Genomic DNA, 27,647 nt, shown 5'->3' on the forward strand with positions numbered 1-27,647 from the left:
TTTCCACTACTACACAGACTCTCCAGGACCAATTTCACCTGCAAGATCTGGTTTCCCTCCACCCATTTGAAGAGTGCCCAGCGTTTGTCCTTCCTCTCATTTCAGCAGGAGGTAGGCTGTGAGACACCAGTTCTCTGTCTGCAATGGTAGCAAAGTGGTGGCTGAAAGCAGAACTTCACACAGGCTCTACACTTTGGTAAGCAACAGCTGTGAGCTGTCATGTATGCTGAAAACAGCATACATGACAGATGCAAGATTTATGAATCTCAAAGTGCAGCAATGATATATTGATGCATCACACATATAACCAGGTACAACTCTGTCAAAAGCAGTGCTAAACATGCTCTTCGCAAAAGGCAAGCTGGTAATCAGTGCCTACCTTCCCCATGAACAAATCAAGATTCTAAAAGTGGAAAGCAAAATATTTGCAGAAAGGCAAGCATATGCAATCAGGCAGGGTGGGAATCAGGCCACTTTGCCATGTTTGTGGTGGTATCAGCTAGCAAAGGTTGCTATATGGAGTGCTTTTTATTGTCTAGCATACTGTACAGCTGACTATAGAAATGCCCTGCAGTACCTTTTATGCACAGTTTTAAAACAAGGAGCCAAGGGGGTTGTCTTGCATGAAATAGGAATTTCTGCTTCGTAGCAGGCACCAGCACAGCTCGCCAGTCCCCACACAGGTTTTGCCTACAGCAATTCTGCCAACTCCAGCATGCTTTATTTCATGCACCTGAAGACAGCTTAGAAGGTGATGTAAGAGGTCTTTCTGTGATATGTATGCTGCCTCCTTCTCCCCTGAAACTGGATGATGAAGCCCTTACACCAGAGTCCTCATCTTCAAGGTTAAAAGGGCCACACAGTTTGGAAGCAAACAGCCCCTGTGCTCAGCTGAAAGCACCCATGCTGACACAGGAGTTTAGGACATTAGGACAGAGGCGTGATCTTTACAAAAGGCCAGATCCTTGCCAAGATGTCACTTTTAGTCTCTACAGCTCTCAAGAGAAGTATCAGGAAAAAAGAGCAGCAGCTGTGTGCACACGCGTATCTACAGGGGCACTGCTGGAGCAGACAGGTGTGGGTGAGGAGCGTGTGCACCCTGCCCTGGAGCATGCCAGGCTCCACTTGTGCAGCTCTCCTTCCTCTCCCAAGTACACTGAGTGGTGGTGTAAGTCCTCCACTTAGTCAGTCAGGAGCCACTTGGCCAAGTGTGAGCTAGCACCAACCCTCTGCTCCCCTGCTCCTTCCCAGCTTGCTCATGCTGGTGAACACAGAACTGGGAAGTAAACACTCTTGGTTTCATTCTTCTTTTTACGTGTCCCCAGTGCTAAAGCAAGAGAAAGTCCCTCCTTTGAAATAGAAAGTTCCCACCTGTTCAGCTTCACAGGAAGGAGGAAAAAAGGAAGGAGCTATGTGCTACAGCAGATGCCTAAGATAAGGCAGGAGTTTCTTACACTATATTGTCAGCTAGGAATTCCCAGAATAGTGCAATTTAGGAAATGATAACAAATTCCTGCTAAGGTAGTACCCACTTTGTACAGCAGGGAGAGACAGAGGCTTTTAAACTCAGGCCAGTAATAGAAGCACAAATAAGGGGCTATATTTATTATTGGTGTAAAAGCCTCTACATCAACCCGACTCTGCTCCAGTTAATGAAAGGATTTCACATGATGAAACAGAGAAGGAGGATATAGGGAAGAGTGCCTCTTTCATCACCACATTGTCTGGTCTTGCTTTGCTCAATCACACTCTAAACCAGACTAAGAAATACTCCTTTCTCAGCCTGTCATTGCTGCACGACCAAATGTGCTGTTGCATGTTAAGTTGCTTCTATCTTGTCTTCTTGACACTGAAAGTCTCCCCCACTCAGTACTGTCTCCTGACTGCCACTGCTAGTTGCAGCAAAGGCCACTAATAGAAAACTGCATGTCTACAGACAAGAATAAGGAATACAAGACATTATTCTGGAAGCTTGGTCCAGCAAAATGAGGTCCCAGTCAGACAATTCAAAAGTCATGTGTCCTTACTACCTGCATTTACATATAGCCTGACACAGGTGTAAAAAGAACAAAGTGCTGCATGCAACATCTGCACAGGAATTGAGGACACAAATTGCAGGGTAATTTTTCACACCACAGAACTGGTTAATTAATCTTTTAATCTGTGACTTTTAAACAGCAACTAACCACTTTGATTTCATGAACTTTCAACTACTACGTCCATTTTAATGTGATTTTTATCAGGAACGTTTAGAAGAAACTTTAGCATCAGGAAATGTCTGCTCACAACTTTATATATTAGCATAGTTGCCATTCCAGGTATTTTCAATGGCTTAGAAACAGTAATTCCACTCTATGATATTTATTAGGCACCCAGTTTTGAAGTTGTAAAGTTCTGGCCTAATTTCATACTGTGGAAAAATAATACTATGGCCAGTCAAGATACAAAGGAGACAGAACAGGTCAATATTCCAGGGCTTTGAAAACTTTGAAAACAAAGCTTTCAGCAACACACTGGGGACACAGTAATACTGCAGATGTACTGAAAAGACCTGTTTAAGAAACCCTTCAGTTTCACCTGTAAGATTTCAACAAAGTCAAAATCTTACAAGACATCCTGGAAAAGTCTTGGTACAGTTCCCTTCACCCATGCTGCCACCATCCACTTCTAGCAGGGTGAGTTTATTTCTTGTGACATGGTGTTCCACTGCTGTGCCAATTTAACCACAAGCAAGCAGTGTGGCTTTTCTGCAGTACACTTTTTTACACTCTAAAAGGATATACTGATTTTCCCTTGAGAAGGTGCATTCATTTCTTTTTTTCCCATATACAGCCAAACTCTCACTATATTTTTCCATTTCACTACTCCAGTACTCTTGCATCATGAAATTGCTAATCTTCCTTCAAAGCATTTCAATGTTTGCAGGTTGCAGGGCCTGATCTTGTCTGCCAGACAACCCGCATTCACAGAATGGTAATCCTCAAGAACATTAATAAGTCTATATCAGTCTGATAATTATCAACAATGTCCTCAATGACTTGATGAGGGAAGATTTGGGCTACTTTTTTATATACAAAGCCTGGATAAAGTTTCCTTGAGGGTTTATCTCTGTAACTGCTGAATTTAAATCTGTTCAACAGGTGGGGTGTGATCTGGCATGCAATTTTTTCAAGTCTCTCAGAACAAGGCAGTAAGAGTAGGCAAAAAGAAGTTCATACAACCATCTGTTTAATGCATAATCACTCCTATAGCATTCTGTACATGCAATAGACCCTGAAAGGAAACTTGATTCTTTTCCTGACCAGGTAAATCTGCTGTCACGGGCAAGCAATGCGGCAGAGTTAACTCCTGTTCCTCTCTCACGGCGTTTCAACACTGCTCTGCTATTCTTAGGCTAGAAACATGTGACCCTCAGAGAGGATGAATACTTTCTCTGTCTCCCCATAGCACACGAAATGGACTCGACAGCAACTTTTGCTGTGCTACAGGACACAATCTGCTTCATCCCAGTCTTCCTGCGGTACTTCCTGCTGTGCTTTTGGAGATCCCACACACCCTCCCGCCCCATCCTGCCCTTCCCCCGCCACCACTGCTCGGCGCCCCGGATCCCACCGGTCAGAAAGGAAAGCGCGAAGGCCTAGGCCATAAGTAAAACGACAAAGTACAAAAGTAAAAGCCGGTTATTCCGTCCATAAGGCACGGCCAGGCTGAGGCTTCTCTGAACTGTTCGCGTACAACCGATTCCGGTGCTCCAAGGATGAGGGGGTGGATCTGAGACAGGGCACTGGGGCAGAGCCCTGAGGATTGCCTGGCTGTTTCTAGGAAGAATCAGAAGGTGCTTTTGGCTCTGGCGAGCTATGTCAGCCCGTCTTCCCTCAGCAGCAGCAGCCGCAGCAGCGGCCAGAGCTGCTCCGCAGACCTGCGGCACAGCGAGGCGGCACGGAAGGGCTGCGTGCCCTGCCTGCTCTGCGCCTCCGCCTGCTGCTCGGGCACCCGGGGCTGCCGGCGGCCGCCCCCTTCCCCAGCACCCCGGAGGAGCGTCCCAGCCGCAGGCCGGCTGCGGGGAGCGGCTGCCCGCGCCGGGAGAGGCGGCCGCACTCACCATGGCGTTGGAGCAGTTCAGCAGGCACACGACGGCCAGCAGGAACCACCGCCGCCGGTACGTCTTGAACCGGGCCGGCGGCCCCGGGCTGCTCTCCCCCAGCAAGCTGGCCGCCTCGGAGCCCTCCATCGCGGCTCGGCTCGGCGCGGCTCGGCCCGGCACTGCCCCGTCCGGCCCGGCCCCGCCCCGCCGCCCTTCCCGGCCTCCCCGGGGCGGGCCCGGCTCGGCGCGGCTGGGGTTGGGGCTGCGCTGCGGGCGTGCCCGCGCTGCGGAGCCGCCCCGGCCGGGCGCCTGCCCTTCCCGCGGAGCCGGGGCTGGCCTGCCGCGCTCCTCGGCGGGGGAAAGCCCTGCGCTTCGCATCGGGGCTGCTGAGGTGTGCGGACGGGGGTTGCCCTGGCGAGGAGGCGCCTCTCCTGCTCGTGTGTCGCTGAAAAAGCAACATCTGCCACCATCGCCACCATCACTAATGCCCGCTGACGGCTCCGCGTTCCCGTGGGAGTCACCATTAGCTGTCGCCTCCGGGCAGCACCCGAGCGGCATCTGCCGCAGCTGGGGATGCTGGTGGTGATATGAGCCGGGAGAAGCCTTCCGGGAGCAGCCCTGTCCAAGGGGTGATCGCTCCCTGGAGCAGAAAAAGGACTAGAGGAGAATAAGGGGAGAATGGTAAGACCCACAGTGGTCTATCAGCCGTAGGATATATAGTTTGGTTATGGATTTTTATGATTGATTTTGCTGCTGTCTTTCCCCCATGTAAATGTTCTCTCCTACTCAAAAACTCACCAAGTGAAAAAAGGCAAAGGAATGCAAAAGAAAAGTCTCCACTGCTTCCAAACAAGACCTGTGACTTCAGATCAGATGAACACTGGTAGTGCCTCGGCATCTTTATGTCAACTCTGAGATGTAATCACCCTCCTATGCCTGCCATGCACCAATGCTTGGCCTCAGCCATACTGAGCCAACATGCTGATGGATTCCAGAAATGGCCCCAAAATACTATCATCCACCATGTCACCTCTTGCTCAGGCCTTTGAAATCCTTGTGCCATTCCTCACCACAACCTGCTGAGACCATATCACGTTCTCAGTAAGAGGCTGAGGTCACTTATTGTTAGGAGGACTTTATGCCAAATGCATTGAGCATGCTTGGAATAGTAGGTAAGGAAGGTTATCCTGAATGCCAGTATTCTCTCATGAACAATTTTAGCTGAAATTTTCTGGGGTGGGAGAGGAGTAGGGAATAGAGAGAGGAAAATTAAGATGAAGAAACCATTTCTAGCCCATGTCAAGCCTGTTGTTTCACTGTAGAGAGAAACATGGGTTATTTATGCTAATGAGCAAGCTAGTCAGCTTTACTGACTGATAGATGGTGCCTTCTAGTCTCTCTTAGCTGGAATTAGGGGTTGACATTTAGCAATACCAGTTGACATTTTGTAACAGCAAGTGGGAATATTAAGGTAATATAATTGATTGACATGTCAGTCTGTCTATAAATGCCTGACCTGGTTTGCCTGGTGTGTGAGCTGCTGAAAAATGTGCACTGTTGTTTGTATGTTGTAGGCTGGTGTACAGCAGCTTCTGCCCTGCTCTGGAAAGACATGCAGTGATCTGAGTTGTGTGCATGAGTGACCTGCCCTCCTGACTCAGCAGTGCTGTCACGTGCAGAGGAACTTAGCCACCAACAAGCTAGAAACAGCCCAGGTGTGTGGGACAGCAGAAAGGCACAGTGGCCAGTGCTCACCAGATGAATCATCATTCCCTCCTCTCCCTGGTCTCTCCTGGCAGACAAGCCCTGTGTGAAAATCAACTTCACTAAGACTTTATGTAGAATATCACCATGCTCACACCCTTTTCTGCTTAAAATCTCTATTATCCTTAAAGATGTCTGAGCAATGCTGTCAGAAACCAAGATCCCATGTGAAATTCCCTTACTGATTAATTTTGTTAGTAAAATATCTTAAAAGCTCAAATTACACATATTTGGAGGACAGATCAGAATCAAGTCTGCCCTTTTTAGCCCCTTTTTGTATTATTTATGTCAAGATAAAATGTGCTGTTTACTTGAAATAGGGTCTCAGAAAAAATTGGAGCTGGATGATGAGGAAGATACTTTCTGTGAGAGCTCTGCCATTTGGGTGCAGACATCAGAAATCCAGTGTCAAACAGGGCTACAGAAAGGACAATGCAGCAGAAGAGAACTGCTTTGATGTTTGGAGCAGAACAATTTACTCCCACACCTGGGAGTAAAATTATCCTATTCTCCACTTATCCCTCTAGATGTATTGCCTTGCTGTATGCACCCTGTAAGGACTGGTGTGGGGCTGCAGAAAGGTAAGAGTACTTTGAGTAGCTCTTTGCTTCCTCATTCCTCTGCTCTACACCCCATCCCCTATGAACGGGGGCACCCTTTGTACTGGCAGCACAACCAGGACAGCAATAGGATTAGTGTTGAAGGAGAATGGCTTCATCTGCCCTGCATCTTCTCATTCTTTTCTGGTGCTTTGTTTGCTCCTAATGTATTTCTATCAGTCTCTTTCTCCCCAGTGTCACCCTCTCTTTCCCATACCCAAGCATCTCCTGTCCCTATTTTCATCCTCATTCTTTTTTCTATGAACTGGAAGATACGCCAGATTTCTGCTTCTTAGTTAAGCAGTTTCTTGTTTTGTAGGTACTTGTACTGGAATACCTGTAGTCTCTGATGTGTGAGCATATCTAAGATACACTGAACATAGATCCAACTATGCAATTGATACAGTAAGTAAGGGAAATAAAGTTTTCAGCAGTGGAGTAGTTGAAGTCTCTGTATCTTGGTTGAAAAATGGATGTGAAATAATTTCATGTTTATTTCACATTCATGCTATGGATGCGGAAGAGAATTCCGCATCCATAGCACTTTTCAAGTATTCAGCCCCCATGATGGTAATTACAGGATCATCCAGGTTCAAAGCAGGGTCAGAAATTGTGACTTAAGGGAGAGGGGTGTACCCAAGATTTGTAGATGCTCATGGTTGAAAGAAATTACAAGTCAGAGGGGCTGCAAAATCTTAAAAGTTTTATTAGTAAATGACACTCATGGCGTGTAAATTGGTATAAGCACATGGCGCTGGGTTTGGGTAATGGGGTAGGTTGAATGAGAAGAGAGGCATGGATTGGAGAGGAGGAGACAGAATGAAAGGAAAAAAGGGAGAAGGTGAGATCACCAGTCCTGGCTCCAGCACTGATCCAGCTGATGGTATGTTCAGGGATCTGGGAGCACGTGCACACCCAAGCTTTATTGGGGGTACCTTTTACAGATAAATCTCCCCATCTTGGAGATAAGTTTCTCACTTTCTATGCAAATTAGTAATCCTGTGCAGTCCATTCCTCTAGACTTTTCTAGAAATGGGCTGGGGATCTTTGGTGTCTCAATCCCCTCTCACAGTCCATGCCCACTTCTCAGCCTCATCCCTGCATTTGTGCTGTGTTGTGCTCGTCTCCAGGAACCAGAACAAGGACATTTGTCCCAGAAATGTGCTGCCCTACCTCCAGACACATCCTGTTCTTTCTTGGTGTATTATTAACAACAATTCTTGGCTGTTATCACCAACAATCCATGGCTGGCTCCACAGCTATCTGGCTGCCGGTGTTTGAGACACACACATTAGCCCTCTTGTCTCCCAGGATTTTACAGCAATGAAGTCAGACCAGTTTGCTGAGGACTCAGTCTGGTCTTGAAAACCCTCAGCAATGGAGTCTGCACAACCTCTTTGGGCAATTGATTCTCCTGCTGGGTCAGTCCTAGGATAGATGCCACAACACAGCCCTTAGATGGAGTACAACTAATTAAGCACAACCCTCTGACCTCATTCAAGGTTGGATCAGTTGGCTACACATCCAGACCATAATGTCTTAGCTTAAAAACAAGAATGCTGATAGACAGAATTGAAAAGGTTGCTACATTCAAGGTAAATAACATCCATTGCTCTCACCCATCCACAAATTCCATTCTTTTATCAAAAAAGGGCAATCAGACACTTTTGCTGTTATGAATTATCCTTGGTGAACCTGTGCTGATTATTCACAGTTGCCTATTTCTCCTTCATGTGTTCAGAAATATCATGCAAGAGAACTTGTTTCATGATATTTTTTTGCCAGGGATTGAAGTGTGACTGGACAGTCTGCAGTTGCTTGGGCTGTTCTTTGACTTCTTTTTAAGTATAAGTGCAACATTTTTACAGTTGGCAGGGATATCCATGGCTCCTCAAAGGGGATTGAAGTCTTGTGCTGGCATTCGACGTCTCTCCCAGCATCCTTGGACACAGCCCTTGTATTTCCACAGACTTGTATAAGTCAAGTTTTCTCCAGCAACTCCTAATTCACCCACTCATGGTCATCTCTCCCCTCCATGAATACCAGGCCTGAAACCCTAGAAGACCTTGCTGTGTAAAGAAGGCGTTGAGTTCCTCCAGTTGGATTGTGTGCACGTAGAGTAAAACAACCAGCCTACTCAATGACCAGATGCAATTTTCCTAGTTCAGACACTTACCATTTAGAAGCTGAATCTCTTTTTGTTACTATTGACATGCAAGTTAAAATTCCAGCTGAGCTTTTATTTTCCTGACACCATTCCTACATGCCCAGGCAATGTTTGTAAATTCCTCCTGTGTAGCCCATCCCTGCTTCCATCTTCTGTATATTCTTTTTTTTCATTGGAGTTCTGCCACAATTCCGTATTTACCCAAGACAGTGTGTTTATTTTTCTTTTTTCCTGAACACAGAGATGTCATATTGTTACATTTGCTTGATGCTTCAGAGATCTCCTCACTGCTGGAAGAGTGACAGAGGGAAAAGCAGCTGTGCAAGAGGTGCAGAACTAAGGAGTCAGATACCTTAGGACTGCACCTTTGGGTTAACTAGCACTGAGTAAGTTGCAACCCTTTCATCATGGTTGGGGCATAAATAATATCCTCCTGCATGGATCATCTGCTTGCTGCTGACACTGCAGGTTTTTGTGCTGTGGTGTCTCTCCTTAGACACAGGTTTTCAAGAAACTGTAGGGACTTTTGTGATGTTAGGAATGCTGCCTCTCTGCCATGTATCATTAAAACTTGGTAACATTAAAAAAGAAAGAGAGAGAGAGAGAGAGAGAGAGAGAGAGAGAAAGAAAGAAAGAAAGAAAGAAAGAAAGAAAGAAAGAAAGAAAGAAAGAAAGAAAGAAAGAAAGAAAGAAAGAAAGAAAGAAAGAAAGAAAGAAAGAAAGAAAGAAAGAAAGAAAGGAAGGAAGGAAGGAAGAAAGGAAGAAAGGAAGAGAAAGAAAGGAGAAAGAAATAGGCAAACTTACCAGTTTTGTGCATTCTGTACTATCTAAGGAGCCCGCATGGTACCTGAAAGTGTAATTAAAGGCCATGCAAGCTCATTAAATACAGAATGTGTGTACGGGGGTGGAGGTGGAATTAGGATTGCTCAAGCAATTTTTATTCTGGCATTTCCTAATGTTTTAATGTTTACATTAGCAAGTCTTAATTAATTTTCATTATACAAAAATATGATGAAAAATGCTGTTGTTACATAAATGGATCCACTGTCCATTGTTTTTTTCTTGCTAGATCTCAGAAGCAAAAGGAGGTTTCCCCAGGGAATCCGAAATTTTGTTTAATCTGGATATTTTAATGCTAATTAAAATTTTTAGCAGAGAGTTTTTTAGCAGAGAGGGCTCTGAAGACTCATTCTGCAAACCTGGAGGCCAGCAATGATACTGTTTGTATCAATGGTGCACAGTGTGGAAGGCGATTGAAAGAAACTAGTTAAATCTTTAATAGTCAAAGACTGCCATGATATAAGTCTAAGACCCTTCATGGAGCAGATCATAAATTAAAAACAACAGCAACAACAAAAGATTTCAGAAGGGAGAGCAATTGTTGCGTGCACAGAGCAAAACAGCAGCAAAGTATCTCCCAGACTGCAAGAGAGTCTTGCATATGCAAGTTCCGCATTACTGGCAGGTATGGAGAGGAAACAGGAATGCAGAAGTCACTGCACTGGCATGTTTGCAGACTGCTGAACCAGACACTTTCCTCCAGACACAGATTAGCTGCTTGCTTCAACAAACAGAGCAAAACAGGCCAGTCAAATCACAAAAAATATATCATAGGAGACAGCAAAACACATGTCCAACACTCCAGGTAGCAAACCAGTTGTCCAGCGGCTGAATCTCTTCACTGTGAGGCAGGTCCTGGGAGTGATTCCTTGTGTTGTCATCACTGGCAGTTGTGAGCCTGGAAAACCAGCTGTAAGGGAACTGCAAGCAGCTGCCAAAAGCATGGGAAGCTGTGTCACCTCTGCTGCTCTAAGTACCAGTGAAAGACAAGCCCATTATGCAGTCCCATCTCTGGGGATGGGATAATTTTCTGCAGGGTAAGTTTAAAGACTTGTCTATACTTTGTCTCACTCTTTCTTGTGGAGTTGTTCCTTCTCCCAAGGCTGAGTACAGATTTGTCTTCGTAGCTTCAACCATTCCTTCAAATGGGGAGATCCAGTCTCACAACAGGTCTTTTTTGGTAAAAATAAATTACATATGCCTTAGAAAGTGGATCCTATGAATGTGAAGTAAAACACACTCCTGACTGCTATATTTCTGCTGCCAGCCTTTTCTGAAGCCTAAGATTATTCAGTGAAAGATGTAAAAATTTCCTAATATTTCAAAGTATTTTCTTATTTTGTATTTAGTCCTCTTTGAGCTATTTTGTTTCCATTTATAGTTGTACCAACTCTCCCACGTATACAAGACAAGCAAGTGGAATTATAGTTTATCTAAAAATCTGTCCTTTGTGAACTCACAGCTTGCTTAGTGCCTTGTAGAATAAATTTTTCAAGAACAGAAATGGAGATAAAACTTTAGTTGACTATTTTATTTTATTTTATTTTATTTTATTTTATTTTATTTTATTTTATTTTATTTTCGGTGTAGAAAGACATAATCATTTTAATTTTAATGGCTTTGCAAACATGCATAGCTGAAAATATTTTAAAATCATAATATCGGACCATATTTCATGCTCCATTTAAAATAAGAGGATGCAAAATCCAGACAAAAGAGGTCCAATTTACATTTTGAAGTAAAAGGAAATTTTAACTATTAACTTTCCTGAGGCTCTGCTCTTCTTTTTTCTTTTTTTCTTATGTCTTTGTCAGCATTTCACTGGGTCAGCAGTGTCTGGGCCTTGTCCCCCAGGTGTGAGCAAGCCAAGACAGGCTTTTTCTCAGAAACACTCTCAGATTTGTCCTTTGTTCTCTGCACAAAGAAATGTGTTAAATGGGAGCTAATGAGTGAAGTAAGGATCCATATATTGCCAACACAATTAGACGCCTGATGGTCCCTGGCTATAATTCCAGGCGCACTGCAACAAAGATGAAAATGAGAAGAGATGGTTGGTGCTATCCAGGTGGAGCACACAAGGCACTTAGTTAAATCTGCTTTAAGGATACTGTGAAAAGGAAATACCATTATTGTTTTTAAATATCTCAAGACATTATTGTTCATCTTCCCAGAAAGCAGTGACACCTGTGGACAGTAGCTCCCTGTTCTCCTCTCTGTCTCTCCACTTCCTCTTTCCTTTTCCTTCTTTCTGAAAAATAACAAAAAGGCTGGGTGATTTATCTTGGCCTTTCCTGCATATTGGTCATCTCAGTTCAATTCCTAGTGTTTGGAAGACCTATTTTGTGGTATTTTCAGTTTCTCTTCAGTGGACTTTATCATGTCATTGGATGCACATTCCGTTATATGCCCCTTCAGCTGGACATTTTTCTAGAATGGAATTTCCTTCCTAAACCTAATTCAAAACACCAAAGAGGATGTTGTCATTTTTGACTGCTAATAACTACACAGAGTTTTTAAAAGTTTTTTTTAGTTTTGCCTTTCAGTAGTCAAATGCACTAATGTATTCCTTTTGCTTTATACAAATTAGCAGATGTAGGGCTAATTATACAGGCTGGGTGAGGCATATATAGGCTGGCAGAGGATTTTGGACAACAAAGTGCAAAGGTCTACAAGGTTACTTCCCTCCTCTTCTGTTTTGCCTGTATCTGTGCATGCCAGAAATCCCCAGCAGGCGACTTCTTAATCTCTTTGCAGGAGGACACACAGTATGTTCTCACATCCACAACACATGGAGGTATGCATGCTTACTTTGTTCCTGGACTTCTGCTGTCAGTTTGTGTAATTGGAAAAGAGAAATTCAATATTTTTATTACATAGTGGTGGCAGAAAGTGGCATATGAAAACTTCACAAAGGTCCAGCATTAACCAGTTAATCTCACTCCTTCTTTTGCTTCTGATATCGGTGCTGACCAGTAAATATAAAACAAACCAACTGGGCCTAAACTAACCCAGAAGGATGAGAAATTGAAAAGTAATTATTTTTATCATTCATGTAGTCAGTGTTACTGAAAATGAGAGCTAGCAAGTATTTGTGAAAGAAGGACAATTTGCTTAGTGCTGCACTAGAAGACCTGTCCTTTTGCAAAAGGAGAAGTCTGTGATCTGTATAAGTAACTTTTTGTTGTTGACCTGTTTCAGTCATGCTGGAAATCCCAATGGCTTTGGTGTCGTATAAATTTTGTAAAAATTGGTCTCTAGGAAGACAAGAAGGAAGACTGTGTCTAAGGGAAGGCAGACAAGGGTCAGGTATTCTGTCCTCTGGTAAACTCCCTAAAAACTCAGGAGCAGAGTTAAGATGGGCACCCTGTCTCCTGTTCCAAGCCAGCCAAAGCACACACTGTCCCTTGGCCTGCTGTCCACTCAACCAAAAAGAGCTCAGGATCCTGACAGACACTCTAGGTCTTGGAGACCAAAAGAAAAGATTCATGTAGTAGAGTGGATACTGGGAAGAAATGCATGAAAAATACATGGTTTCTGCAGAAAGACCAATTTGTTTAGATTTTTATTATAACAGGCCAGAAAGTAAAAACCAGCTGGTTAAAAACCATGCCTATTTTCTTGCTGCTTTTTTCAGCTTTAATGATTATTTTTATTACAGTATCACAGAGTTTTTAGGAAAATACATTAGGTATAGTTGAGGTCTGTCTTCAAATTTGTTAGACTAGGATAGTATGCCACAAAGAACCTCTTCTGTGTTCTCATGATGAATTTCACAGTTGCTTCCCACCTTGAGCAAATACCCAGTTCTTGTTTCCATGTATAACTAACAGATTTGAAGACAGAATTATTTAATACATATCCCAATTACTATGATTTTAAATTATCTTTATGGCCCTGCTCAACTCCTGTTAGAACTTTATCCACCAGAGGCTGATTTTTTTTTTTATCCTGTGCTGTCACACATGCTAATATAGCTGAAAATGCAATTACACCATTTAAATGTTCTCAGCAGCACAAATTTTTAAAATCAAAATTGTTACAGAAAATTTTAAATACTTTTAGGGAATAATTAGCCTCTGTGTAAGCAATGGGGTGTTTACATCCTGTGGCTTGAGACTACAACACTGGAATTATAATTTGATTTTGAAAAACTCATAGTTTGCATGGATGGTAAAGCGTCCATGTGACAGACCCGAACAGTTTTTTATTCCGGCAGAAATAATGAGATTGATATTTGATTGTCATTGTAGCCTTTGCACATGCTGGAGAGAGACACTGTCATGTGTTACCCAGAGGAGTTGTTCATACAAAGAGCATGGGATAAATTACATATTACAGAGGCCAGTGAAGGCAACCTGTGTAGAACTGATTGCTTGTAAAACAAAGGTCAACTGTGATAGCACAGCCAGTGCAGTCAGCCATTCAGGCTGGTGCTGCAGTATATTATGCTGGCTCATCACTAATGTAATGAAAAAAAACCTACACAAAACCAATTTATTTTACTATATTAATGCTCTAAAATCCAGTTGTTCATTTCCACTTTGAGCACAGCATCAACTGCATTTTTAGATGAACTTCCTTGTAGACTGAAAGGTTTAATTTAAGAGGGGAAGTGTGCACACTCATTTCATAAAGGTAAGGTTTCTTACTTTTCACCTATGCACTCAGAAAATAACACTGTTGTGAAAAAAGCATGCCCTTACCTTTCTTATGTCAGAAGTACTGTGAATTGCAGCAGGAGCTACTGTTGCCTCCTCAGACACCACATTCCCTAGCTGGAAAAAGCAGCTTCCTGCTGACAATAAATCAAGCTGCTCTCCTCTGCTTTGTCTGCAAGTACAGTCAGCATGAACTCAACTGTTTAGTCTGTCTAGAGTCAACATGGTACAAGGAAATTTTATTTGTAGAGGTAAGCTTCTGATTTGGCACTGAAATCAAGAAAGAGGACCAACAAAAAAAGCTGAGTGGAGAATGCTGTGTCTTAAAATGAAATCTCTCTTACATCACTTCTTGGTCAGAGAAGCTGTCTGAAATGGGCTGTGAGCTACAAGAGACTTAGAGACTCTCTGGCACTTGTGCTTCACCACAGTATGCTCACAAGCTTTCCTTGCAGTCAACTTCTATACACTCATCACTTCTGACACTGGTGCAATTTATTTATATTCCTGAATTCCCCTTGGGTTGGGGATAAGACTGTAGCTTCTGATAGCTTTTAGTAAAAACATAAAGGCCAGGTTTTCTCCTCTGACCCATCTAAATCTTTAGCAGTCTGCATTTTATTTAAAAGATAAGGCTTCCCTCTATATTGGAATAAGTATTTCAAACAATTTCGAGAAAGCAAAAAGACATCTCTCTGCAATTTAGCTATATAACCTTTCTCCCACATTTTCATTTTCCTAAGGAGAAGTTTTTTGCATAAGACTTATTGATAACATTCTTAAAACCAAAGCCATTCATACATTCAAACTTGAATAATTTTCTTTTTTGATGCCTGACTATATCATTGAAGTATTGGCAGATTCAAAGGTTGGCCTATTATGCTAATTCTATTGTAAAAAGCATAAATAGGTTTCCTTTATTTAGGTCCGACATCTAGGTTCATTGCAATAAAAGACTATAATAAAATAATCACTGAAGATCTCAGGAAGCTTTTCAAGCATTTATTTAAGTCCTGTATTAATAGTTCATATTCTGTTCTTTAATCTGGTTTTAACTGGGCGAAGTAGCACCATTTCAAGTAACAACATATTAACTAATTAAGGAAATAAAAAACTAAGTAGAATTACATCACTGAACAGTAACTATGCTAGATAATATTCAGTGTTTAAACTAGGGTAAATATCTGCAAGCCAATAGTGAAGAAAATATGTATAGAGACACCTATTGTAATGAAGAGTATTGGTAGGGGAAGGAAGAGAATCCTAACAGCATGGACATCCTCTTGCCAAGAACATGCATGTGGATCAACAAACACACTCAACAAACACCACTCAAACCAAAGTTTCTCATGCTCTATGATACTGGCAAATAGTTTGCTTTTTTTTTTTTTTTTTTGAAGGCCTTCTCCTGCTGTGGATTGTTCTGGATCACAGAGTCAAATACACGAATCGTCTGCCTTGGAAACATGGTTGAAGAGCTGTAGAAGAGCCAGTCACGTACTAGCTGTCAATTCCCCTTTGACCTGTAGCTCAAAGGCACATCAGAAATGCAATTTAACTAATCTCATTAATAACATGATGAAACCCGTACCACACACACTGGAGGGCAACTGTTAAGCTAAAACTGATTAGCATGAAATTGTAGGAGTTTTTGGTAGTCCAAGTAGAGAAAGAAGTACTATTTTAGCATGTTTGTCATATGTTGCCGATGTCTAATGTCTGGAAAAAGCATTTGGTGTGGTGTGCCCAATTTCAAGATGAAAACATCTGACACAGGTATGTTGGTGATAATTAAGCCATAGAGGGTTCTGATGTGAAGTTGCCTCCTTTTTTGCAGGATTAGTTTCCATCTAACGGTCTACACAGATATAATGTATCTTGAGCATGTGTGAAGGCCTCAATCAAAGTAACATCTCAGTGAGATTTCTGCTGGAATAAAAAAAAATCATTCAGATCTATCTCTTAGAAGTCTGCACAAGCAGATGGAAACAAACTAAGGTCTCTAGGCTGCTGAAGCATTACTGCTTGAGAAAATGAAGAAAAGCTTTCCAAATCTGCTGCTGCATCCCCTCTGAAGAGCATGCAGAAAGCCTGGCTTGCATTTAAAACAAGCAGCAAAGGCGTGTCATAGTAATAAATCCTTTTGTACAGCAAAGTACCTATCTCCACCAAATCCTCCTAAAAAAGACTTCTAACAAGATAATTTACAGGTGAGGCCTAAGTGGGAAAATGCCTATTATAAAAGTCTGCTCTGTCCTGAGCAAAGTGGGAAAAGAGGAACTTTTGGGCAATAGCATATCTGGTATGGCAGTGTAGTTTATAATTTCCTTCTTCACATAATGTCTTAATAGCAAAACATGAACATGTCTAGTGGTTAGCCCCACATCTGCCTGACCTAAACATTCAGTAATGAAGATAAGATAATCCCTATGGTTTCCATTTTCCCTAATGCTACTCAGTTGGTAAATCACTCATTTAAGATAAATAAAATATGAACTTTATCATTGTCTCCTGGTCATCAAGCTTTTAAGGTCTCTCATTTGATTTTAACATTATTTCCAGAAGTCTGGAATTTTACTTATGCATTCAAGAGGACTTTCTGGTAAAAATTTTACATTCACATGCAGTCATACATACCATGAGAACTAGTTCTCACTGCAGAGAGATCTGGACTGCAACAGGGTGAGAAAACCCCAATGCCCATTTGCAGCAATGCCTGCATTGTCCAGTGAGCTTTCCCTTATGGGTATTATTACTCAGACTCATGCTTGGCATAAAATTTGACAATGTATTGTTGCCATACCCACATCTCTAAATCATTCCAAGTTCAGGAATTTTTTCTCTTGCTTCTATTTTATGAGTCAGCAGTTGAATTATGTTTGTTTAATTTATGACCAGCAAGAATTACTTGTTAGGCTATTTTTTAGCATCCTTTTGAACAGGGTTCATTGTACAGAGGAGAATGACAACATTGTTTTTGTTGCAAGAACATTAAAGAACATAATAAATTAGATCAGCCATGCTCAGGCAATTTCTGCATATAATCTGTAAAATTGCTCTTTAAAGTAAGTTCAGGGCAGGAATGTATTTGCTCAGATTAACAATGTCTTAAAGGGTATGGAAAATAAACTCATGTCAGCTCCTCCTATCCCAACAAATGTTCTACCTCTGATGTGCAGCCTGTTTTTCCTGCTGGTAGTTTGCTGTGGGTGGGTATGGGAGGATGTTTGGAGCATGGAAATGTTGTTACAAAGGCAAGTCAGGACTCCAGAAGCCAGGGCTCCTAACGTCTATGGTGTTTGTGTGGGTTTCTCATATTTATCACTCTGGCTGCACTTGGGTCTCCTGTTCATGACCCTGCTGGCACAGTGCAGCTCTGACCCTTGAACCTGTGAGCCTGTGGACTTCTCTTTTCCCTGTCTCACCACATGTCCTAGAGACTGATCATAGTTTTTTCACTGAGGCCAGATGGTGGGTTCAGTCTCAGCAAAGGGCTTCCTCCCACAGGGAGGGACAGCGAACAAGGAATTCCTCAAGAACTGCCCCATCATCATCAAGCAGTTTCTCTTCTTCCATGACAATGTAAAGCTACCCTCAGCACCAGCACCAGCCTCCAGAGAAGCAGCCTGTATCACCTGCAAGAAACCTTTATCCCATCTCAGCTGGGAGTCTGTGTTTTCTGGGCTTCTAAACTTTGGGGTGTCCTTGATCCCTCAGGTCAGACCAAGAAATGCATGGGGCTTCAGCTCTGGTGGGGCAGCTCTGCTCTGCAGCTTGGCATTCCATGCTGAGGTGAACATCTCACCATTATCACCCCCCTTCATCTTTCTTCTGAGTGTGAGCTCCTACCAAATGACTCCAGCCTGTCAGGAAATGCTTCACCTTGCCCTCACCCTGCTATTGCAGCTGATAGGGGTCTTGCTGGGCTCCGGCATAGTGCAGGAATAAGGAGCTGAGACCTCCTGACCTGGGGTTTGACTGGGACACTGCTCTGCGCAGGGAGGAGGGCTGTCTTAGGGTGGCTGCTGACCACACTTCATCATTGCTGTGGCAGGGATCACAGCCTCTGCTTCTGGGGACCTGCAAAACAGCTGGGGGTGGCAGGGGTCTCTGGAGGTCCTGGTCCAGTCCAACCCCCCGGCTCCAGCAGGGTCACTGAGGGTCAGTTGCCCAGATGAGAGGTGAGTGAGCTGGATTTAATTGCAGGGAGAGTTTACATTAGACAGAGTCTCCAAATTCTCTGCAATTAAAGGCAGCTAGTGGCTCCAAGACTGCAGACAGTAATTATATGTGGTTTCTCACTTCCCCATCATATGAGAACAGCTGTTGTGGGTTTGCAACAATAAGCCCTTGCCACCCCAAGGAAAGAGCTGATCTTGTTTTCTCCACTCCTAGGGTTGTTTGTAAGCATTTTTTATCTAAAATTATTACAGAAGAGCTGAGTTTGAACCATGGGATTTACTCTGCTAAAGTGATTGTTTTTAGTTACTCAAATTTAAATCTTAGTCAAGATACTTAAAATACAAAAATAACCAATAGTTTTTGAAGTCCAGCTCCAAATTCAACAGTTTACTTAAAGAATATAAAATTATTTCTATGGATTTTTTTGTCTAAAATTAATTTTGTCTTTTTGAGAAAAGAAGTTTCAGAGGCAGTTTTAGATTAATTCTTTGGTCCTGAAAATAATTTGTTTCAATGGAAGTGGATAGCATTTAGATCATTGTACAAAGACAAGTCTTTGAGCAGTTTCTGAAAAGTACTTACAAAAATTTGAATTAAAGTACTTTTATCAATGTTTAAGTATTAGTATGGAGTATGTAGATATTCCACATAAAGGTTAGGGAGCCTTTCAGTGGTTTTCTCATGGAAAAGAAATGCCTCTGCCCTGGGCAGTGGGACAGTATTCATTTTGTTGCGCTAGACTCTGGATCTCTTTCACACATCAGCAGCTGCCAGAAATTAAAACCAAAATTAGTAAGTACAATTATTTAAGGGGTCTCATGCCATAAAATAGATTACAATCTAAAACCTGTCACTTTTTTACCCTTATGAGGCCAAAGAAAATCAGGTACAAGGACTTAAGGCACAAGACAGTGGAAAGAAACACATCTAGTCCAACAGCCCTTTGAGGACAGTTTTAAACAGTGGTCCCCTGCAGGGCTGGCACAGTGTCAAGGAACTGTTCTATACACCTGATTCTGTGCCACTCACACTTAGATGTCTTTTCCTAGAAAAATCAGTATCTGGTGCACAAAAACTTCTCACCTAAGAATTCCCCAGTCAAGTTCAGGAGAGCACCAAGACCAGTGCTTCAGATAATAGACTCAACTGCCTGAATTTGCTTCTGTGCCGCTTCATCCCAAAGTTAGGTGTTTTTCTCCTTGCATCAGCACCAGTGAGCCTGGCTGCATCTGGACACCTGTGCCCAGTTTTACCTCCTCAGAACTGGGCAGCCACTGACTCCATGGAAAAAGCCCAGCAGATGCCACAGAGATAAAATGTTGGAGCACAGTATATCTGGAAAGAGATGGAGAAAAGACTTTCATACAATCTGGAGACAAGAAGGGATAGGAAGACTCTTTTGGATGTCTTCAACTTCTTTGTGGTGGGGAAACAGAAACGAAAGGGACAGACCTCTGCTCTGAGGTACAGAGGGACAGCACCAAAGACACTTGCCAGAGACCAAAGGGCCTCTTTATTCCCCAGCAAGATGCTTGACTGAGGAAGAGAGATACAGAGAAGCCATGGGATCTCTTGTAGATCTTTCCTGCTCTACTGAACAAATCCTGAGGCACCCTGGTTCAGCTGCCACTCCTTTAAACATGGAGCCTAAAGGTGTGATGGGGCAAGTGGTGGATCACAGACCTTCAGAGGTCTCTTGTGAAAAAAATATTCTGCAATACTATGCCACATCTTTCTGAACACTGTTTCAGCTCATTTTCCTGAAATATCCTCTGCAATCTGTTAGCATTCCAGAACTAACAGGAGTAGTGCTTGGTGTGTTGGATGAATCCTTGTGTTAGCGGACAAATAGAGACAATAGGCGATAATTTGTTGTGAGGCTTCTTTGTCCTGAAGCTGTAATATTGGTAACAATTGCCCTGGTGGCAGGCCATCAAGTGTATTTCTACTGCCTGTTCCTCATGAGACTATGATGCCCTGACTTATCCTGATTTCAAAAGTTACTAAGAAAGCCTTACAGGAATAAAGGGAGTCAGGGGCTTCTGCAAGTCAAGCTAGATTATGGCTGCTGTAGAGGGCTAAGGAAAGTTGGTGGTAGAATCTGTAGTAGTAGCAGCAGGTGCAAGCAGGTACAAGAAAAGACCAATGGCCTAATCCAGGATGAAAGTAGCAGAAGAATACTGAAGAAATTTATGAACATATTACTGGAGAAAACAAAACAAAACAAAACAAAAACCATCTTAGCAAGGAACAGGGTAGACCTAAAGTCTAACACAGGTATATGCTTTTAGCTTATAACAAAGATGGAATACTATCTGTTGGCATGCTCAAAATACAAAGGTTTTTCAGAGGAAAATTATCACAAAACTATGGGATAACATGTTTCCCTTTACAGCTCTTCTAAAAAATAATGTGCGATTTATAGCTAGATATGGACTTTGGGATTATTTTCTATTTCCTGGGTCTGAGCCTTGTATCCCATGATGTGCCCTGGCTTCCTTAGCAACAAAACATCAATGTGCAAGCTGAAAACAGCTGAGCTGTGATGTTTTCCTCATAGGAAGCTAAAAATACACTCTTTGTATTCCTCTGGTATCCAGCTTCACAAATACACCCATTGTTTCTGCTTGTTTTCTGCCTGTTGCACTAGAAATACTGAAAAAGTAGTGCTGTAGTCTCAAAGCTGTGCTTGGGAATCCAAACGCCCTCATATCTCAGCCCCAAACTTCTGCATGGCTAGGACAGTGTTTCTGTCTGTGTTTTTGCTTTGTTATCTCTGGGAAACACCTTCATCCTCCTTTTAAAGTGTACTCAGCTCCCCTAAAGGTCTGGCCGCTTCAGGAGTCAGGATTCTGCCATCAACATCTCTTATCACTGTAGTCTAAATATGATGCTGCACTGGTCACCATAGTAATACCCTGTCACTGTGAGTCTTTCGTGCATTTCTCATCATCATGCAAATACATTTCTCAATTTACTTTTTAAAATCTGAACTGCAGTAAGCTAACCCACAAATGTCTTGGCATGATCACACTATTAATCACTGACTGCTTTTTAGAAGCCTGGCATCTTGTTTCATCCTGTGTTTGCAGTTTGCTCTTTGATATTAAAGCTGACTTGTGAAAAGGGAAGAAAGGTGGGATGGCAGCTTTACTGCCCTCCAACTCTTTGCCCACTCAAGGCTGCAAAAACTTATGGAAGTTCTATGCCACTGAAATAAACTTACAGCCTGCAGATCCTCCCCCACCTGCTTGGAAATGTGGCACAGATGGAGCCGTACTGTCTGGGGATTACATACTGGGGAGCGTGGCTGTGCACAAGAACGCTGTCAGTATTTAAACCCACTCACTGGAGGCTCATGGGGTGAGTGGGTAGAAAAGAACATGGAGAAGAGTTATCATATCCCAGTATTGGGCTGGGTCCTGTCCTGGGAAGGGAAGCATAGATTCCCCAAGAATTAGAGGTTTTCTTCTGACCAGATGAGAGAAGAACCTCTGGAGAACCACAGTGGAAAAGGATTTCCTAGCACCACTAGGAAGGACATAAGTGGGGCTGAAAAGTAGATTTTTAATAGGCAAAAGACAGAAAAAAAGATCGAACTATGTATGGTTTCTGTTTGTACAGAATGTGAGCTACAGTCCAGGGACCTAAAAGGATCAGATCACATCAAATGGAAGTAAAATCTGTCTTTTGCTACTGTTCTCTGCAGGGCTGCTTCTCCTCAGCTCCTATTTTCAGGACACAGTAACTCCTCCATGTTGCACCACTCGAAGGCTACACATATTACCAAATCAGGAAGTGCCAAAAATCGTTACTGAAATAATTTCTCCTCCTCAAAGGAGAATCATGTGCTGTTTTGTATTCAGGAGAGCTTCAGGTTGTTCAGTGTCCATCTGGCATTAGACATGGGGCTAATGAGGAGGAATTACTTCTGAGGCCACTTACTCAAATGTAGGTCTCTGAGCTCTCATAGAATTTTTGATTGCTGTGCTTTTTTAACGATAGTTGAGCATTATATGTATTTCAGATAACATGGTAATTGAGCTGGTACTGTTGACCGAAGAGGCTGTTGTAATGAAGTCGTGGATGGCTGCTCAGTATGCAAATGTCATAATGACACTGAACTCTGGAAAGCGAAAAGCACCCATATGGGAACTGTTTGCTGTAGCATGCAACAAATCTTTAAGCTGCCCAGTGTTAAATGAGCCAAGCTGAATCTTTAAATAAATGGGTGTAGATTAACCATTAGATGATTATCTTCAATAATTGATTAAATTTTAACCCACAGCACTCAACAGAATTCTCTTTGACAGAGATTTGGACTCCCCAGAAGAACCCCTTCCCATCTCACCCATTCCATCCCAAAGAGAAAGTTTGTCTTGTAGGAATCTGCTGAGGGATTTGTTAATCTCTAAATGAGCAGCATAGAACAGCTGCAACCCCAGCTCAGATGGCCCCAACATTGTTCTCAGTCCATGCAACAGCCTATTGAACAGACTGAACACTTCATTAGACTGGAGATAAATGTGAAGATTTGACTCTGTCTTTACATACAATGAAAATTCAATTTAAATGTCTTAGGTATAAATTTAAATGCAAAACTTTGTATCCACAAACTTGGTTAGTTGACATTAGGGGCTGGATCTGATTTCAGAGAGTGGTGGCTAAAGGAGCCATATAATTGGTGTTTGCCCTGTTAACTGCTCACCTTGTCTGAAGTCCTTTGCTGTCAGCCTAGTTTTCTCCCAGGTTAACAGTGGGGGCTAGCTCTCCAAAACCACCAAAATAGTGCTAAAAAGGTAGTATTTGAGGTACAAATAAGGAAGAAAAATGTTAAGAAAAAAAAAAGATTTCAAAGCAGGCTAGTGCCATGGTTGGTACTTCAGCAGTGCTTCTAGTTTTATTTTTTGTTCTCATAGAAACATGGTACACTTTCATTCAAGCAAAAAACTTGAGGGAACCAAAAAGTGTTTAAGAATGGAAGCAAGGTTCCAACTCAATTTTGCTTTTTATTTAAAAAAAAAATTAAAGGCCAATATATTTCAAAAGGGACTAAAGGTATTGATTTACGAAACCAAAATGAGATGCCTAACTTCTAGAGTAATTATGCAATGCTTCTTATACTGCACCAATTTGAAGTATCCCAAGTCATTAATCACTGGTGTGTAACATCATCTTCAGAGTTCATAGAAGGAATAAATGCATTGCTGTCCATGACTGGGAACCTTAGCAGACTAAGATTCATTAATCAGAGCTGCCTTCTCCTCAAGGAAAATGACAGCTCTTATAAATTTTATCTGTAGTTTTCATATGTGTGGGTGATTTGGCTGACTCATTAATCCAGGAAGAGATTGTTAGTCAGTGGATGACTGCTATGTATGCCACAAAACCATGATTCAGATTTGCTCCTTTATGGAAATACCTGATTGAAATAATAGTATGTCTTACATTAAGCTGTAGCCTTCTTATTTTGATCTTTGTTTTCCTAAGAAAAATGGCTTATGTCTACCTCCTCCAAATCTTTGTTTTCCTTTGCCAATCTCCAAGACATCCAGCAATAAAGTGGCGACCTCAGTCTCTAGCTGCCACGAGGTTTATGACAGCAGGTGGCTGGGTCAAGAGACACTACATCACTGTAGCACTCTTGATGGAAAGAGCTGCAGACCTCACTAAACCTGGGAGGAAGAAGGGGTACAGGAGCCAGGCCTTCACTTCCTTTGTTAGGCTCAGTGAGTGTGTCATTGCAGAGAGCTCCTTTGTGGCCATGCAGAAGGAGTTTTAGATAGGAAATTACAGACCTCCTGCTGAAATGCTTGCCCTTTTTCCACTCAGAGAGCTGATTTATTTCTTTGGTTTTGAGTGAACTAGTTCTTCTACAGTTGCGTAGAAAAACTAACCATGTGTGCAGTTACAGAATGGGACAGATACTGTAGAAGTGAAGAGGACTTAGAGGAGGTAGTTAGTATTCCAATCTTAGGATTCTCCAGTACAAACTACTGTAGAAAGGTTAGTCATAAGCCTGAAAGTGTTGCAGGCTTTGGACAAAGGCTTACTGCCTCAAATCAGCAACTCCTTCATTAAAGCTGTTTTAAAGAAATATGAAAAAACTCAACCTAGAAATTCCTGGGCTTTATAGTGGTTGCATTTTAGAAGATGGCCTTCAATCTAAATGTCTTTTCAAAACCTGTCATAAATTCACAGCTTCAACTATATCGTAGTTCAACATACTTTGTTTTGAAAGTAAAAGGAATGCACTAGTGTCAATTTGAAAATGCAATAAATCTAACAAGCCAGGTAGCTTTAGGTCATGGCACATAACCTTGAAACACTACCACATAACCTCTCAGGCTCAATAACAAAAGGGGGGACACCCAAACGGGGGGACACAAACAGAAGGGGGTACACCCATTTCATTTTCCCTAGCGATGCTTTCAAGTTCCCTACAAAAGAGAAGTGTCTTTGCAGAATTCCTGTAAGTGATAAATGGAGAATTAACTTTTACACTAATGTACACTTACTACATTTTCTGTAAAACTAAACAAAAAACAAATCCAAACTTCATATGCTCTTTCCTCCACTTTTTTCTCTTTGCCCTCTTTCTCCCCTCCTACACACTTTCAAAGTTTGTTTTAATTTTTTTTCCTCCTTCTCTGCAGTATTCTTCTCTCCCCTAGTATTCATTTGTGTTTATTTTTTTCCCGTGTTTAGTTTGCCTAGCATATCTCAGGGTGCCTATCTCCCAGCCTCCTTTCATTCCTCTCGCACAGCCCGTTGCGTTGCTCCTTGGCCACTTCTTAGATAAAAAGGGAAAATACTATGTAGTATCAGATGATGGAGAAGTGGAGGAACTAGGTAAAGATTTATGGGTAGGTTCTGTGATTACAGAGAGGACTAGAGTCCAAACACCTTCAGTGTCAATATCTACAAGAGATTTGCCTTCAATTTGAGATGTCTAAGACTGTCTTTGGACAATTATCCCACAAAATTGTATCAGTACCTCATCCAAAATAAATTGCTACTTTGCGGACTTTCACTCACCATTAAATATTTCTATTTGTCCAATGTTCTATCTGTTCCTTCTTTCTGGTATAAACTCTTCCAGACATATATCACAGAAGCAGGAAACTTGTTCCCCCGTGAGACAGGGTCACAAAGATCAACCAGAAAAAAACTGATTTACAGTAAAGAGACTTGCCTTGCCAAGTGCCTTGCAAAGGTGGCTATTTTTCACTGAGTCACATTATCTATCTGAATGTTAAATTATAAAAGGTAGTTCCTAGGTGTGGGTACAGCTCTTGGAAGGTCCAGATCACTAGCAAACTGGTTTAATCAAACAGCTTCAGACATCCTGTTTGCCCTTCATGTTTCTATACACATTTGAATCCTTTTCAGTCCTAGGAGTCTCTGCCTAAAGCTGAGTAGCGCATGTGCTTCTGTGGAGCTTCACGGTAATTAGATGCTGGTGTTAGTAGTTCCTGCTTTAAGAAAGGCTGTGAGAATCACCTACATGATGCAGATCCAGGTATTTCACAGGATAGTTTGCCTCACTTAGCATAGAAGGCCTCATGCAGAATCTCTGTAGCTCTTTGAACAGAGTCACAATAGAAAGCACCATCAAGTCCCATCTAAAGCTGCTCAGGACATGGTTTCTCCCTGTGTCTGCAGGTGCAGGAAGATGTATTCTTGCTGTACTCAAGTCCAGTCACATGATGCAGCTTATCATAAGACAATATTTTCATGTTTCTTCAGAGTGGGGTGGCTGTTTGTGGCTGTTGCTGTCACAGTATGAATATGCTAGTCCCCCAAATAAATATGATCAGAAGGTGAACATATGAATTTCTGAGGTCTTGATGGCAATAATTATTATTATTATTGAGGCTTTTTTACTCCCTATGTCTCTCTCCTGATTCCTAGATCAACAGCATATTTCACCTCAAAAGCTGCAGCTGCATCTGGAAACATTTGCATTCCAGTACATCTGCTATTGTCACTGATCTGACAAACTTTAGCATATCATCAGGATGTCCCCCTATTTTTCCTGCCACAAGAAACCTGATGATAAGTTTAGAAATCCTGTGGTGGACTTTCCTAACTACTTGTCCAATTCCATATGGATGAATTACCAGGTGACCACATTTATAAGTAAAAACACTTTCCAACAGCATACTGGACATGTCCCATCTACTTCCAAGATAATTCATTAATCTCTTGTAATACCATTGTGAGAAATGCTATAGAGAAGTCTTGAAAATAATTGGAAAGCTTAGGAGGGGAAGTCCAAGGCTGCTCAGGATAGGTTTAAAAAGGAGATTGTTAAAGGCCTCAGGAATCCCCATGCCTTGCTGAAGATCACAGCATGGGCTAATGTGTCTTCCTTCCCATGGAAGGAAGTATTTGGACTTCAGCACAAAAGACAGTAGGTGATATGGGTCAGGATCAGCCAGGATGCTAGAGGTTTTCTTGGCTACCTGGGCACAGTCCTGGCTCATGTTCAGCCAGCTGTCAACCAGCACCTCCAGGTCCTTTTCCATCAGGGAGTTTTCCAGCCACTCTTCCTAAAGCCTGTGGCACTGCATGGGGTTGTTGTAACCCAAAGGCAGGACCCAGCACTTCACCTTGTCAAACCTCATACAGCTGGCCTCAGTCTATCAATCCAGACTGTCCAGATCCTTCTACAGAACCTTCTTGCCCTGCAGCAGATCAACACTTCTGCCCAATTTGGTATCACCTGCATACTGACCTGAAGGGACACTTGTTCCCTTGTCCAAACCATTGATAAAGGTGTTAAACAAGAGTGGCCCCGATACTGAGCCCTGGGGAATAGTGCTTGCAACCAGCTGCCAGCTGGATGTAACTCCATTTGCCACCACTCTCTTGGTCCAGCTCTTCAGCCAGATATTTACCCAGCCAAGAGTGCACCAATCCTATGAACAGCCAGTTTCTCCAGGAGAAAGCTGTGGGAAACGGTGTCAAAGGCTTCATGAAGGTTCACAGAGACAACATCCACAGCCTTTCTCTCATCCACTAAGTAGGTCATCCTGTTATAGAAGGAGATCAGGTTGGTCAAGCAGGACCTGCCTTCCCTAAACCTTTGCTGGCTGGGCCTGATCCCCTGGTTGTCCTGAATGTGCTGCATAATGACACTCAACAAATCTGCTCCATGTCCTCCCCTGGCATCACTGTCAGACTGACAGGCCTGACTGACAAGCAGTTCCCTGGATTGTCTCTCCAGCCCTTCTTGGAGCTGGATGTTACATTGACTAACTTCCGGTCGCCTGGGACCTCCCTCTTTAGCCACGCCTGCTGCTAAATGATTGAAAATGACTCAGTGACTCCACCAGCTCCCTCTGTAC

The 27,647-nt window shown here is 42.5% G+C and overlaps 1 protein-coding gene and 2 long non-coding RNA genes across 4 annotated transcripts in view; 2 read left to right on the plus strand and 1 right to left on the minus strand.

Annotated features, from left to right (window-relative positions):
* The window catches only part of LOC135291534 (uncharacterized), a 4,428-nt gene extending 337 nt beyond the window's left edge, over nucleotides 1-4,091 (plus strand). Inside the window, exons 2-3 of the long non-coding RNA XR_010354346.1 lie at nucleotides 18-196; nucleotides 3,448-4,091. This is a non-coding gene — a long non-coding RNA (uncharacterized LOC135291534). The remainder of the gene's footprint in view (nucleotides 1-17; nucleotides 197-3,447) is intronic.
* The window catches only part of SLC49A3 (solute carrier family 49 member 3), a 25,424-nt gene extending 20,743 nt beyond the window's left edge, over nucleotides 1-4,681 (minus strand). For both annotated transcript variants that reach the window (XM_064405803.1, XM_064405802.1), the window contains exon 1: nucleotides 4,103-4,681. In XM_064405803.1, coding sequence (XP_064261873.1) covers nucleotides 4,103-4,642 — 540 coding nt within the window. In that variant the 5' untranslated portion in view covers nucleotides 4,643-4,681. The remainder of the gene's footprint in view (nucleotides 1-4,102) is intronic.
* On the plus strand, nucleotides 4,561-11,021 carry LOC135291533 (uncharacterized). Its single transcript, XR_010354345.1, has 3 exons — nucleotides 4,561-4,765; nucleotides 5,659-6,852; nucleotides 8,856-11,021. It is a non-coding gene; the product is annotated as an uncharacterized LOC135291533 (long non-coding RNA).
* Nucleotides 11,022-27,647: the final 16,626 nt, after the last annotated feature.

Source organism: Passer domesticus, chromosome Z (genome assembly GCF_036417665.1).
Source record: "Passer domesticus isolate bPasDom1 chromosome Z, bPasDom1.hap1, whole genome shotgun sequence".
Lineage (NCBI taxonomy): Eukaryota > Metazoa > Chordata > Aves > Passeriformes > Passeridae > Passer > Passer domesticus.